We start from the raw sequence: 13567 nt of genomic DNA on the forward strand, positions 1-13567 counted from the left end.
TCACAAGATATTGTGAATTGAGTGTCTCAGACTAGGGTTCAAATCCTTGCTCCACCATGGTTATCGGTGGACAACAGGCACCGTTTCTCATCCTAGCCTACCTCCCAGGGTTGTTATGAAGATAATTTGGGGGTAGCATATGGGTGGAAGAACAGCTCTGAGCCTCTTAGACAAAAGGCAGGATTTTTTAAAAAAATGAAAGACAAAAATAAAAATAAAAAAAATGAAAGACAAAAATGGTTGCTGAAAGGGCTTCATTGAGCTACTTGCTTCCTGGAGTCTATTCTGGGGGACGGAAGTATACCCAGCCATTGCAATCCACCTGCTGTTCAGGCCAAGGTGCCAGTCCTCCTTGAGGATGCTACAAAGCCTTTTCTTCCCATAGCTTGGGTGTCAAGGGACTACATTTCATTACTGAAATTCCTCTTGGCTTTTGAAGTTGCCAGAGGGTTAGAAGCTCCGGCAATTAGTTCTTCGTGGCTGTCTATTCCCAGAAGTTTCCTCAGCCTCAAGATCTCCTGCTTGTACCTGCAGCACAACAGCACAGTGAAAACGGCGTTAACCCAGTTCTGCTGTGGTTGCAAACCTTCCCTGCAAGGGCCTGATCAAATCCAGTGGGGAGAGAATGTAATGCAGACATTTAAATTCAGGTACCTAAGGTGGATGGAACCGCCTGAGTAATGAGCTTCCATGTGGCTTCCTTTGGTGGTGAGGGATTGTGAGAGCAGAGTAGGCTTGGTAGTCTATGTGTGACTCCTAGACAGTAGGAGGACATTGTTTGACCAAGGCCACCTGGTTCTCATGACGAGGAGGTTCCTGGGCTATGTCATTTATATCCCAACTTAATTGCCTCTAGTTTCCTCCTACAACCCAAGCTGTATAAGGCAATGGGGGAGATGCTACTGCTGTTTTTCAGCCCAGTGGGGTCAGGTGATTGGAGGAACCAATAAGGGCATGGCTAGCCCTATATAACTGTTTCACCAGGCTGGATTCCTCAGTTCAGGAAACTTGGCACTGAGAGGAGCTGCTGAGGAGACTCAACACCCAGAACAAGGATGGGGAAGCTGTGACTGGGAAAGGCAGCCCTGGGGCTGTAAAAATATTGCCCATTCCTGCTCTGTACAAATTTTGAAGTGGTATGATTATTAGACATGAGCTGACTGGAGAGCCCCATGAAAGATTTTGACAGTTAAAGCCTCACCCAGGTGAAAAGACCTCTCTCTCACCTTACAAGGTGTTTATCCACATACTCCTGCAGTTCGGCTACCTGCTCTTCTGCCACCATGGCCCGTGTCAGCAGCTGACTCCTTTCCTTTTCGAGATCCTCCTGAGGTTGGGAGAAGGCAACCATAGAGGCAGGAAGGACAAAATAAAAAGGATGGATAGACTGGCAGATTTTAATTTTATTTGTATAGGCCACTTTTCCACCCGTATGTTTTTAAGGCAGCTCACAGAGTTTAAAACAATGAAACAGCACTCCCTGCTTGATATATGAGAGAAACCCATCTGCATTGGCATTCTGCTGGCTTTTCAAGATGCACCTTTTTACACAGGTGCTCCCTTGATATCACTGCCTCTTGTTTTTAATCACTTTGCTGCTTTAATGGGATTGTTCAATTGTCTGCTCTGATTATGGATGTTTCTCTTTATGGGATTGTTTAACTTTGTGTTTTAATTATGGATTCATATAGTTTAATGCTTCTGTGGTTGGTTTTTTTATACTTTTGAACTGCTCGGATGCCTGGCATGGCATTAGGCAGTATAAAGGTAAAGGGACCCCTGACCATTAGGTCCAGTCATGTCCGACTCTGGGGTTGCGGCGCTCATCTTGTGTTACTGGCTGAAGGAGCTGGCATACAGCTTCCGGGTCATGTGGCCAGCATGACAAAGCCGCTTCTGGCGAACCAGAGCAGCGCACGGAAACGCCATTTACCTTCCCGCTGGAGCAGTACCTATTTATCTATTTGCACCTTTGACGTGCTTTTGAACTGCTAGGTGGGCAGGAGCTGGGACCAAGCAATGAGAGCTCACCCCATCACGGGGATTCAGACTGCTGACCTGATCAGCAAGCCCTAGGCTCTGGTTTAACCCACAGCACCACCCATGTCCCCATTAAGCAGTATAAAAATTAATAAATGATAATGAAGTAACAAGGACAGTACCAAAACCACTCTGTCCTATAAAACAGAGGTAGCCAGTGTGGTGCCCCCCTCCCCCGGGACGCAAAGTAGATGTTCTGCCGCTCAGCTGTGCTTTGTGGCCTTGTGCTTTTGGCAGATGAATAGAACAGCACCCCCTTTCATACAAAGACCCAGACTGCCAAACACCCCCCTTCAGGTCTAGAATCGGGACCCATCACCTGGCCTTTACACCAACATATCTGTGGTTTCAAGGGGGAGTTTTTATTTGAAAATATGTGCTGTTCATAAGGGAGGGGGTATTTCAAGTTACTTGAAAGGGGGGGGGAGAAAGAGCAGGTGTGAATTGAAATCCATACTTAATCCTTACTGCACACATAAATTGAGTTTTAAGTCCTGCAGGCTTCCCACAAGCATCTGGTTGGCCACTGTGAGAATAGGCAACCCAGTCAGATGAGCAGGGTACAAATAAAATTATTATTTTTATTGTTATATTCTGGACTAGATGGGTCAGTGAACTGATCCAGCAGAATATGAATATGGAATATGATCTCTCTCTCTCTCTCTCTCTCTCTCTCTCTCTCTCTCTCTCTCTCTCACACACACACACACACACACACACACACAGTGTGTATCGACACTATTGGCCTTACTGTGTTACCAGAGTGTTTTACCTGTGTGGTTTGAGTGAACTCTCGTAGTTGTTTCCGGAGCTCAGCCCAGCCCGCCTCGTCCAGCATGCTGAGAATAAAAAGGAGCAAAAGGGAACTGGAAACAGCCCTGTCAGCAAGCCATCCATTTCTTCATGTGACTGGTCGGCCTCCATATGTTTTTGGCGTACAATATCCATTATCCACAGCCAGCACGTCCAAACTGGCTGGGAATGATGGGAATTGTAGCTCAAAATATCTGGAGGGGACACCAGTATGGTATGAAATTAAGAATGTTTCCTGCAGGGCACAAGTAATTCACTAGCAAGTATCATTCCTTAAAAAGACAAATGAGAACTAGATGACTGGATATCAGCATGAGATGAACTAATGTCCAAAATATCTGGAGGGCACCAGGTTGGCAAAGGCTGCTCTATCTCTTGCCCAGACCCTCAGGTGGAGCTAACATGGTGCCCTACAGATGTTGCTGCACTCCAGCTCCCATCCGCCCTAGCCAGTGTGGATCATGGTCACAGGGTGGATGGGAGCTGGGAGTCCAACAATATCTGGATGGCACTATGTTGGCTGCCCCTAGTAGAAATTATTTCCCCAAAGATGGTCAGATGAGCAAATACAAAGTCACGTTAGAAAGCCCCACATATTGCACGAGGCAAAGCATTCTCTAAAACAATGGGCTCTGGCTGGTGAGAAAGGGAGGGACAGAAGCCCTGGAATGCAACTCTTCCATTTATGTATTTGCAAATTCCATTACTATGCTTCTGGGTAAATCCACTTATTTCACTGGGGTGGCTTAAATCGTGAGGATAGGTGATCTAATTGCGAGGAAGTATGCAGGCAAGCCGTGGGAAAGTTCTTCGTAGTCTGTCCGGGGACTGCATAAGCAAAATATAGGTCACATTTGATGTTCAGGGAGTTCTGACTGTATAGAAAGGATGGTATGAACCGAGGAATGCATTGTGTGTTGGTTAACGTAGAAATTTGTTTAGGGCTGCAAGATCTCCCTCTAGAGGTCATGTTAGCTGCTGTAAACTCAGGAGAAAGGAAATGAATTTCTCTCCTGCATTTCAGCATACCAAGGTCCATTACACTATGTGGATGTGGTATTATGTTTCATTATGCGGATGTGGTGTTTTGTGCTACTGTGTTATGTTTCATGATGTGGATGTGTGGTTTTGGTATTATGCTATGTCAGTGTGGTGTTACATTGATGGAATCCAAGAACATTTGGAGGGTTGCATATTCCCCAACTCTGACGTAAAGAAACAGTACTTACTGCGGAGGTGATGTCCCTGAACCAGCATTTTGACTTAACTTTACCTGTAAGGGAAAGCAGAGGGGAAGATGATGGATTTGATCAAAACTTCTATTTTGTGGAGGGCCACATTCTCTTTTGCACAACCTTCCTGGGCCAGTGAGCGGCAGAACCATGAATATCAATGTTAACCTTTGTACAGAAGGCTAGTTTCTAAGCAAACTCACCCACCCTTCTCCATACAAACTAGTGGCTTTATCAGAGTTCAGGGACAGACAGTGGACAAAAAAGTCAAGGAAGGTGTAGTACTGCAGGGCTGGTGAGTGGGTGTGGCCTGGGGAAAGAGGGCGTGGCCAGGGCCCAAGGGCCAAACAGGGTCCTCCATTAGAAGGGCCCAGCATCCAGGGAACAAAGTCCACCCCTGTTCACCTTCATCTGCAGTTCGTGCAGTTGGCCCTCCAAGCTGGCTTTATCCTCCCGCAGCCGGTTCAGCTCCTGAGAGGTGCTCGTCAGCAGCTCGGCATCCGTGATGATGAAATGGTGTTCTGGTGGGCCAGGATCCAGATCGTGGCTGCCCAGCGACCGAATCTGTTCACGCTGCATCCTGCAAACAGAGGGGTTACAGATCAGCCCTTAGGCTTGGGAAGGAGGAGGATTCGCTAGCCACATATTCACAGTGATACGTAGCACATGTGCGCATGCACAAACCACCTTAAAGTCCTCAACAAGTTTTATTGTACATTTGCATAAGCCAGAGAGCCCACTTCATCAGCCACATCAAAGACAGCTTCCATATGCTTTGAGATGAACTGATGAATCGGCTGTTAGGTAGGCGCAAAAACCGAAAAGGATGGAGCCACAGCTCCAGCCACTGTAGGATTTATCTGCCAGCACTATGGGGATTGCCTCAGTTCCAGACACTGTAATATTGATTATAGAATGAAAGTTGAAATGTGCGTGAGAAGGTTGGAATGTGAAGGTTGTGTTTTCAAGAGAACATGAGAGAAGGATGGAACAACACATTTGCAGGAGATATTGCTATAAGGAAGCAGGAGGGAGGAGAAGAATTTTGATGTCTCACAATGAAACCCAGTAGACTTTAGTAGAAGGAAATATTGCCATATATAGACAGAGCTGCCCCTTTGCTAGTAAACGCATGAGCTGTTCTCATATTTGGTGTGCCACCCCTCAACTACTTGCTGGTTGAGGCTGTGTCACTCTGGCCTTTCAGTGCCTAAATAAACATCCTGTTTTACTGACAATTAGTGTCTGGATTCGACTGGCCATTCCAGTCAGCCCCAGGATATTGGATCCCAATATTTCCCCAACAGTGGGGGCTAACTTTCTGCACTAGGGGATTGCCTCTTACCGGGGGTAGGATTTAACCACCGGCACTAGGGGAATTGCCTCTGCTATGGCCACTGCAAGAATAACTGCCGGCGCTAGCAGGATTGCTGTCTTGCAATGTGGCCTCTCCCCTACCTGTACGCAATGAGCAGGCCCTCATGCCTCTTGACCAAGTTCTGGAGGCGTTTCTTGTAGCCACGAGCAGCTTTGGCCAGCTGTTCCTCCCTAGACTTGTACGAAGCCCGGATGTCCTGCAGCATGCCATCCACAAAGCGCTTCATGTGAGCCGGTTTGAAGGTGGTTTTGCTGGTCCCTTTTGCTGCAGCAGCAACTGACTTGTTGTCCATGTGCTCCTGGAAACACAGAAACACAGAGACAGTCTCATATGTTAGCCTCAGTACAGGAGTGGGGAATCTTTTTTCAGACCAAACGCCACAGTCCCTTCTGGACAACCTTCCAGATGACACATGACCCCTGGTGGGCAGGACCAGAAGCAGAAGTGGGTGGAGCAACACATGCAAATTCAGGGTTCATGGACACATTCCAGCCACTCAAAAGCACTCAAAGAAGGTACATAGCAGAGCTGGTAAGGGTTGTGGCTTTGGAGGCAAATAGAGAGACCATTGGCTCCTCCAGACCTGAGGGTTCCCCATTCATGACCCATTTATTTTGAAACTGGGAATGGGAGCACACTAAAGTGCTGTGAGGAATCCAGCCCAGTACTGTCTGCTTGGACCACCAGCAGCTGCTCTAGGATTTGGTGGAGAAGATCCAGGCTCAGGCGCATCTGCCACCCACCCACCCACCCCAAAGGCTCACCGCCAGGTCTGTGATGTACTGGAGGAGCCGAGACCTGTACTCCTCGTTCAGCTGCTTCAGCTGTAGCTGAAGCCGGGAATTCTCTGCCTCCACTTCTTGAAGCTGGCTTTGGGACGAAAGTAATACCTGCAGGCAAAATGGCACACAAATCTTGTTGAAGTATGAGAGGCAGCCATCTGTATTGGCATTCTGCTGGCTTTGAGATTGTACCTGTTTACACAGGCGTTCTCTTTAACTGAGCCTCCTGTTTCAACTGCTGTGTTGCTGTTTCAATGGATTGTTTTATTATGTACTAGTAGACCAGCGCCTAGCGTTGTTCGGGAATAATATGAAACCAAAAAAGTCAGTTCAGTTTTGAGTGGTTCCGTCCGCCATCTTGGCATCCAGTTGTATCCAAATCTAGATGAAAACCTGCTCCTTGCTCTCAGGAACCATCATACAATATTTGCTTACGATGTCTTAAGAAGTGTCCCAATGCACAGCAAACAAACAAATTCCCAAAATCTATAGTAGATTTTCATTAGGGATGTTTATGTTTTAATTGGGTTGTTTGAATGTATCGTGTAATTATTACGTGCATTTTCACGTTTGTGTAAATTAGTTTTAATATTTTGCAAACTGCTTGGAGGCTTCCTTTGGCAATTAAGCAGCATCTAAACTAATAAATAAGAACAGAACATGTGTATATTAGAAAACGGTGCCCTGCAATGCCGAGGGATTTTCACAAGGCCTATTTAAAAACAAATAAATCAAAAAAACTGATGAGGAAATGTGGCAAACTGAACTTAAGGTTGGGACAAAATGAAAAATTGAGAGAAGTCAAAAGCGACAGATTAATCCATCCCTTGAGGGAGGGAGATTTGTGAAAGAGAAGGCAAAAGGACAAGGAAGGAGCAAGCATCTAAATTCGGCTCATCTCATTTCTCATTTGTTACTCTGTTTCCTGAATTTGTTATTAGACTGGCTTTAGATGTTTTCCATATGTGTACACTGCGTTGCACTGCATGTGGAAGAAGTTTCAGATGTCAAGGAACGTTAAATCTGCCACCCACAATCTGAAGTGGTGGAAGCTACTGGCAGATCATCTGTCCAAAAGCATCACACCTGCAATCTGTAAATTAAGAGCCCATTCTGTAAACTAGAAGTCCGTTCCACACTTGTAAGGAATCGTTCCTTCAGTGTGACAGCACCTTCCCTCTGGAAATCATTGGCATCTGGCAAGCAACTTTGTTGTATTAACTATGTGTTTGAGGGTGGGAATGAAACTGCTTTTAGGTTCCCAACCTTCAATAGCCTATTCAGAATTTAAAGATTGTAGGAGTTTGTGTGGATGAGCAAATCTTTCAATTTTTGTTTCTCATTTTTTCAGTCTTCAGCTCTCCACATTTCCACCCAAGTTTGTGATTTATTTTTTTAAACCCTCATGAAAATCCATCAGCCCTTTAGTGCAAACATATACATGCAATTTTACTCAACTTGCACATTTTTTTGCAAAGCAGTGTTCCCCAATAGAGTGCATTTTTATATGTTCTTTTCAACAATATGCTCACAACTTTGCCCAAATATTTGCATTCTTCATACACATTACTTGGCTGGAGAACAGCATTGCAAAATGTGGAGAAGTGCCTGTTTTGAAGGATGTCTGGGTGGGTTCTGGCTAGCATATTGTTTCAGAAAGTGCAAATCAGGTCGATGGGCCTTTAAATGTGAATCGAACTTCTCCCCCGTCCCTAGTGATACATAAATCCTGCTGACGGTGTAGTTCAGCTGTGACTTCCAAGGTTTCCTTACCACCGACTGTTCTGCCAGCTTGTGCTGCGTGTTCCGGATCGCCTTCTTGGCCTCCTGCAGCTCCTTGCCCTGGGTCACCCTGCAGAGACAAGGAGCGGTGTGGCAGAATACCAATGCAAGTTTGTGGTGAATATAACCCTCTGATTTGCTCAGGGGGAGGGGGCTAGGCTGGGTGCTCGTACTCACACTCTCTCCTCTAACTTCTGCTGCTGTGAGTTGTACATTTCTTTCATCTTTTCAATCTGTGCAGTGATGTGATCCTGGTTTCCAAAAAGCTTGGAGGTGGAAGAAGAACAGAATAAGGGGTTAGTTACATATTGAGAACATAAGAAGAGCCTGCTGGATCAGACCAATGGCCCATCCAATTCAGCATCCTGTTCTCCCGGTGGCCAGCCAGATGCTTGTGGGAAACTCTCAGGCGGGACCTGAGTGCGAAAGAACTCTTCCTTTCTGTTGTTTCAGGCAACTGGTATTCAGAAGTGTTACTGCCTCCGACTGTGGAGGAAGAGCATAGCCATCGTGACTAGTATCCACTGATAGCCTTTGTCCTTCACAAATTTGTCCTATCCTCCTCAAAGCCATCCAAGTCGGTGACCACCATTGCCTCCTGCGGGAGCAAGTTCCAGAGTTTAACCATGCACTTCGTGAAGACAGACTTTTTGAAAATCTGTTTCTGAATCTTTCAACATTCAGCTACATTGGATGACCATGAATTGTAGCGTTGTGAGAGGGGGAGAAAAAAAATTATCCAAATCCAAGGGGCAGAGGAAAGGGGCGGTGGGGGTGGGACGCCCCGGGTGTCTTCGCTGAGGGGGGCAACATTTGGCGTGCCGCCCACCCACCCGTGACTCCCAAGCCTACCCCAACTCTGAGTTGTCAGGGGAAGCTGCACCACTTTGCCAGCAGCATCCCCCCTTCCCCCTTCATTTTGACAGCTGGGGGAGGCTTGGGAGCTGTGGCGGACGGAGCGCCGAGTGTCCACCATTGGTGGCTTGCTCCACCCCCAGGTGCAGGGCACGTGTGCCGCTCCGTGCACCCGAGCAGCTATCCCGTGCCTGGGAGGGCACCCTCCACACCACGCCCTCTTTGGGAGCGTGCCCGCCCTGGGCATATGCTCCGCCGCTGCCCAAATCTAAAGTTCAGTTCTGCACATTTCCACATAACAATAACAATCACTCATTCATTCATTTTTAAAGTCCTCATGAGAATTCCAGAGCATTTTGGTGCAGATTTTTTTTTTCTAATGTACAGTGTTACTTTGGTTGTCGAACTTAATCCGTTCCGGGAGTCCTTTTGACTCCCGGAACTGTTCGAAAACCAAGGCACGGCTTCCAATTGGCTGCAGGAGCAAACTGATTTGAATTCCTATCAAGCACCAAAATGCTTTGCCTGGCGTCCCGCCCTCGCCCCTCTCTTCAGAGCACAGCACAGTCACCATCGCGCACACTCACACTTCTCTCCAGTTTCCGCTGTTCATGTTCGGAAGCCACCACCTCTTCTGGCTATGGCAAGAAGACACAGAAGACAGCATGCATTAGATTTCTGCGTACGAAAGAGATAAGGGCATCAGAAGCACTGGCGGAGGAAGAGGAGTGCGGGGGGAGCGCACCGCCCCTGGCAGCGCTATCCCGGTAGGGTGCCATCGCGGCTCTCCCCCCCCCACCCACGCTGGGTGCCACACCCCTGCAGACAGCATGCCCCAGCCCCGGGATGCGCGCCAGCCCCACCCCTGCCTGCTCTCCCCCACTGATAAGAAGATCAAGTTGCATCATGCCAAAACCCCATCTAGTGCAGGACTCTGTTCTTGCAGCAACAAACAGCAAGGACAGCAGGATCGCATACAACTGCCCTGATACCATCACAAACACACCATAAAAAGGACATGGATGGTCCCTTAGATGGCCACAAATGCATACCTTCACTTTGCGGGCAGAGAGACGGTGGACCAAGGCTCGTACCCGTTCCAACTCCACAGAACCCTTGTTGGTTTGAGCTTGGGACTTGGGGCTGTTGCCTCGGGCATTGGCCAAGTTCAGTAACTCTCTGCTAAGCTCTTCATTCTTAGCGACCTACAAAGCAAAGCAGGTGAGTGTGTTATGGAGGTGCAGGCCATCCCTTGCATTGGGAGCCAGCTATTTCGAGCTGGCCAGTTTTCAATTTCTAGGTGTTGGAAGTTCAAGGAGCTGTTTTGGGTGTATAAAACCCTTTACAGCCTATACAGCCACCACCACGTAGTGCCCACAGGATGTTTTTGGACTACAACTCCCATCAGCCCCGGCCAGCATGGCCCAACCATGGATGATTGGAGTTGTAGTCCAAAACATCTAGATGGCACAAGGATGGAGAAGGTTTCCAGGGAAGGTGAGCGGCCCATACTTCCTGTTCGTGCTCCTTGCCCAGTGCAAGATAATTGCTCTTCAGAACAAGATATTCGTCTGCTAGCTCCTTGCGGTTGGTCTCTAGGGCACTCAAGCGCTCTTGTAAGGCATCACGCTCCCCAGTGGTCTTCTCATCATGGAGCTCCACCTCCAGAATACGGCTCTCGAGGGCCAGGATCTGGGAAAGCAAATTCCAGTGAGGGAAATGTACACAACTGTCATAACATGGCTTGGGGAGAGGGGAGATTTGTAAAGATCATTGTCTTTGATGCTCAGCATAGCTGGGTTTTTTTTGCAATTGGTTTTACATTTAGAAACCACTTAGAGGCCATTTTGGCAATTCAGCGGTGTATAAATTGAATGAAGATGATGGTGGCAGCTTTTGTGTGGCTTTTATATTTAAAGATAAATAAATCGGTTCTGCAAAGAATCTTGGGCACTGCCGTGCGGTGAGACGATGAAGAAAACAGGCTAGGAGTCCACAAACTTTCACTCAACGTAGGCCCATGGAAATGAATAAACATGACAAAAAGTTATGTCAATTACCAGATTCTTCAGTTCAAAGCTTTCTGCTTCGTGACGCTCTCTCATTTTGTTGGTCTCAATCTGGAAATCAACGAAGTCCTTGGAAATCTGAGAGGACAGGAACATAAGAACGTTCAGAGATGGACGTCAAACCAGCGTTCAGGAGAGCATGCACATAATGGGAGGTGAGAAAGGGAAAGGCACTTTTAACAAACTCTGTTCCAAAAGGAATTATTGTGAAAATAAGAAATGTTTAGGGGGAGACACCAAATTTTGTCCCTGCTCAGGGTGTCATATTGCGAAAGCCCACCCCTGTCTACACTGCTTTTAGTTGTTTTTGGAATTGTTTTTAGAGGGTTTCTATCTGTTTTAGAATTTTTTATTTTAATTTAACTAGGATTTTTGTTTGCTGCCCTGGGCTCCTTGGGATGAAGAGCAGCATATAAATACAATAAATAAATAAAATAATGAAATTATGCCAGTTAGGGTCTGGGAGTCCCTGTTTTCTCACCCCAATTTACAAAGAAAGCCTGGCCTGCCTCGCAGGGCTGCCATAAACCATGACCAAGGCACTGTGTGTGAAGCATTTTGAACAACTGGGTGTGAAGGGGAGAGAGGCAAAGTGTTATTAATTGTCTCTGTGCAGCAGGGACCTTGCCTGTGCCTTACCTTGAGTTTCTCCTCTTCACTATGAACCAGTCTTGACGACAAGTCGGTTTTGGAGCCAGCCACCTGCCCCATTTTCTCCTGCAGCTCCCCAAGTTTGGCGTAGAGCCTCTCGTTCCTGTCTTGCAGCTGTACCTGCATGGAAGGGAGGAAAGCATATTCAGCCCACGAAATTCAGACTAGGCACAGGCAAATTGGTCCAATTCAATTTATCTCATTTCCCCATATTTCAAATGTTAAATTCTATTTCCTTATCAGTTTGGGGGGCGGGGAGTCTTCATGAAAATTCACCCGCATTTTAGTACCAAATTTTCCTAATAAATACATGTTTGGATGCTGTTTGCCTAATATACACATTTTTTTTTTAAAAAAAACCCCATATATATTGCATTTTGCATTACTACCACTACTACTATTTATTAATTCATTATTATTATTATTATTATTATTATTATTATTATTATTATTATTTCTACTGTGTTTGTAAGTCACTTTGAGCAATGTTTATGAGTAAATGGAGAAATAATAATAATAATAATAATAATAATAATAATAATAATAATAACAACAACAATGAAATAATAAATAATGATATTGAAGAAGAAGAATAAGTTGTAGTCCGACAAGGACTAAAGAGGTTCAACAGTCATCTCAGAAGTTGGATGGCCATCTGTCATGGATGCTTTTTAGCTGTGATTCGTGCATTGCAGGGGGTTGGACTAGATGACCCTTGGGGTTCCCTTCCAATTCTTCAATTCTATGAGTCTATGATTCTAAGGCACCAAGTGGGAAAGGGTGGAGGCTACGGGGAGCAGGAAGGCAGCAGAAGACCCGTTTAAAACCAAACACTTACATTTTCATTGCTGAGGCGCTGAACTTGCTCTCGGAAGGTACTAAGACGGCTGCTCTCAGCCTCATTCCCAAAGTCCATGCGGTCCAAGGGTTGGTGATGGAGGGCTTGACGCTTCAGCTGCCAGAAGAGAAAACCCGAATGAATGCAAAAAGGAGTGTATCTGAAAGACGATGTGTTTGCCAATTGATCTTGCCTGTGTAGGAAAGGGTTGCTATCAACTCCGGTTGCTAATGGGTGTGGCTTTCACCTTGTTAACAAGGTGGAGCAAATGAGAGACTCAGTGTTATTTGTGATTATTATTTGGTCGGAGGAGGCCTTGGCCAATTCCTTGCTATAATCCAGCAGTCTTGAATGTGTGCCATGTGCTGAATTTGGCACTTGTACCATTTTTTTGAATCCTGGTGGGAAGAAATATCTCCTTTCCACTACTACTTAGGTGCATTTAATCCCATTCGTTTACGATGCAATATTCATTTAATTTTTTTTAAATGATATTTATTGCTTTTTCCAAAAACAACAGCAAATACATAAAATAACAAAGAAAAAACATATTACAATACAAAACATCTACACACAAAAATAAAAACAAAAAAAATTATTTTAAGAATCTAAACTTTCTTCACATCTTCAGGTGAACTTCCTCCTGTTTCCCCTTATTGCGTCCCTTACAAGATATTTCACGTAACTTCCCAATTTAAATCTATCACATATTTAAATACCAATAATCCAAAAACATTTTCTAAATCTATTTTTACATTCTATACTCTCCTAAAATTCAACTTATTTAATTCAACTTATATACTTGACAGCCTATCCTTCCTCTTCAAATAAAAACCTAATTTTAAATCTTATAATACTTTTTTTAATACAATTTAAATTTTCCCCATTCTTTCTCCACCGCGTCGTCTCTCTGGTCACGGATTCTCCCGGTCATTTCTGCAGGCTCCATGTACTCCAACATCTTCATCTGCTAATGCGATGCAATATTCATTTAAAGGTCCAGGTAGCTTCCAAACAATGCGCAGGGAACCATGAATGAGTTTGTGCAGGGGGTGGGGAAACCTTTGCAGCCCGAGGTCCTTCATCAGCAACTGGGGTGGGGTGGGGGGCCGTATATGCCAGGGGTG

General features: G+C 45.7%; 1 protein-coding gene across 1 annotated transcript; it reads right to left on the reverse strand.

Annotated features, from left to right (window-relative positions):
• Positions 1-229: 229 nt before the first annotated feature.
• Positions 230-12552, reverse strand: CCDC78 (coiled-coil domain containing 78). Its single transcript, XM_033167914.1, has 15 exons — positions 12441-12552; positions 11591-11722; positions 10943-11029; positions 10395-10574; positions 9935-10087; positions 9470-9520; positions 8205-8293; positions 8019-8097; positions 6228-6353; positions 5544-5761; positions 4491-4665; positions 4083-4126; positions 2813-2879; positions 1227-1327; positions 230-528 (listed from the first exon to the last, which is right to left on the reverse strand). Exons 1-15 carry the CDS (start codon positions 12516-12518, stop codon positions 402-404), a joined length of 1707 nt encoding a protein of 568 aa, XP_033023805.1. The 5' UTR covers positions 12519-12552; the 3' UTR covers positions 230-401.
• Between the last annotated feature and the right edge of the window lie 1015 nt (positions 12553-13567).

The sequence above is a fragment of the Lacerta agilis genome, chromosome 13 (genome assembly GCF_009819535.1).
Source record: "Lacerta agilis isolate rLacAgi1 chromosome 13, rLacAgi1.pri, whole genome shotgun sequence".
NCBI classification, from domain to species: domain Eukaryota; kingdom Metazoa; phylum Chordata; class Lepidosauria; order Squamata; family Lacertidae; genus Lacerta; species Lacerta agilis.

What these genes read in the sequence shown, in the direction of transcription:
- CCDC78 (XM_033167914.1), bottom strand. Translation starts at nt 12,518, where the DNA reads ATGGACTTTGGGAATGAGGCTGAGAGCAGCCGTCTTAGTACCTTCCGA. An exon ending in AGCGCCTCAGCAATGAAAAT is followed by an intron (nt 11,723 to 12,440) that starts GTAAGTGTTTGG and finishes CCTTCCATGCAG; the next exon opens with GTACAGCTGCAAGACAGGAA. An exon ending in TCAGGGACATCACCTCCGCA is followed by an intron (nt 2,880 to 4,082) that starts GTAAGTACTGTT and finishes TTTTATTCTCAG; the next exon opens with CATGCTGGACGAGGCGGGCT.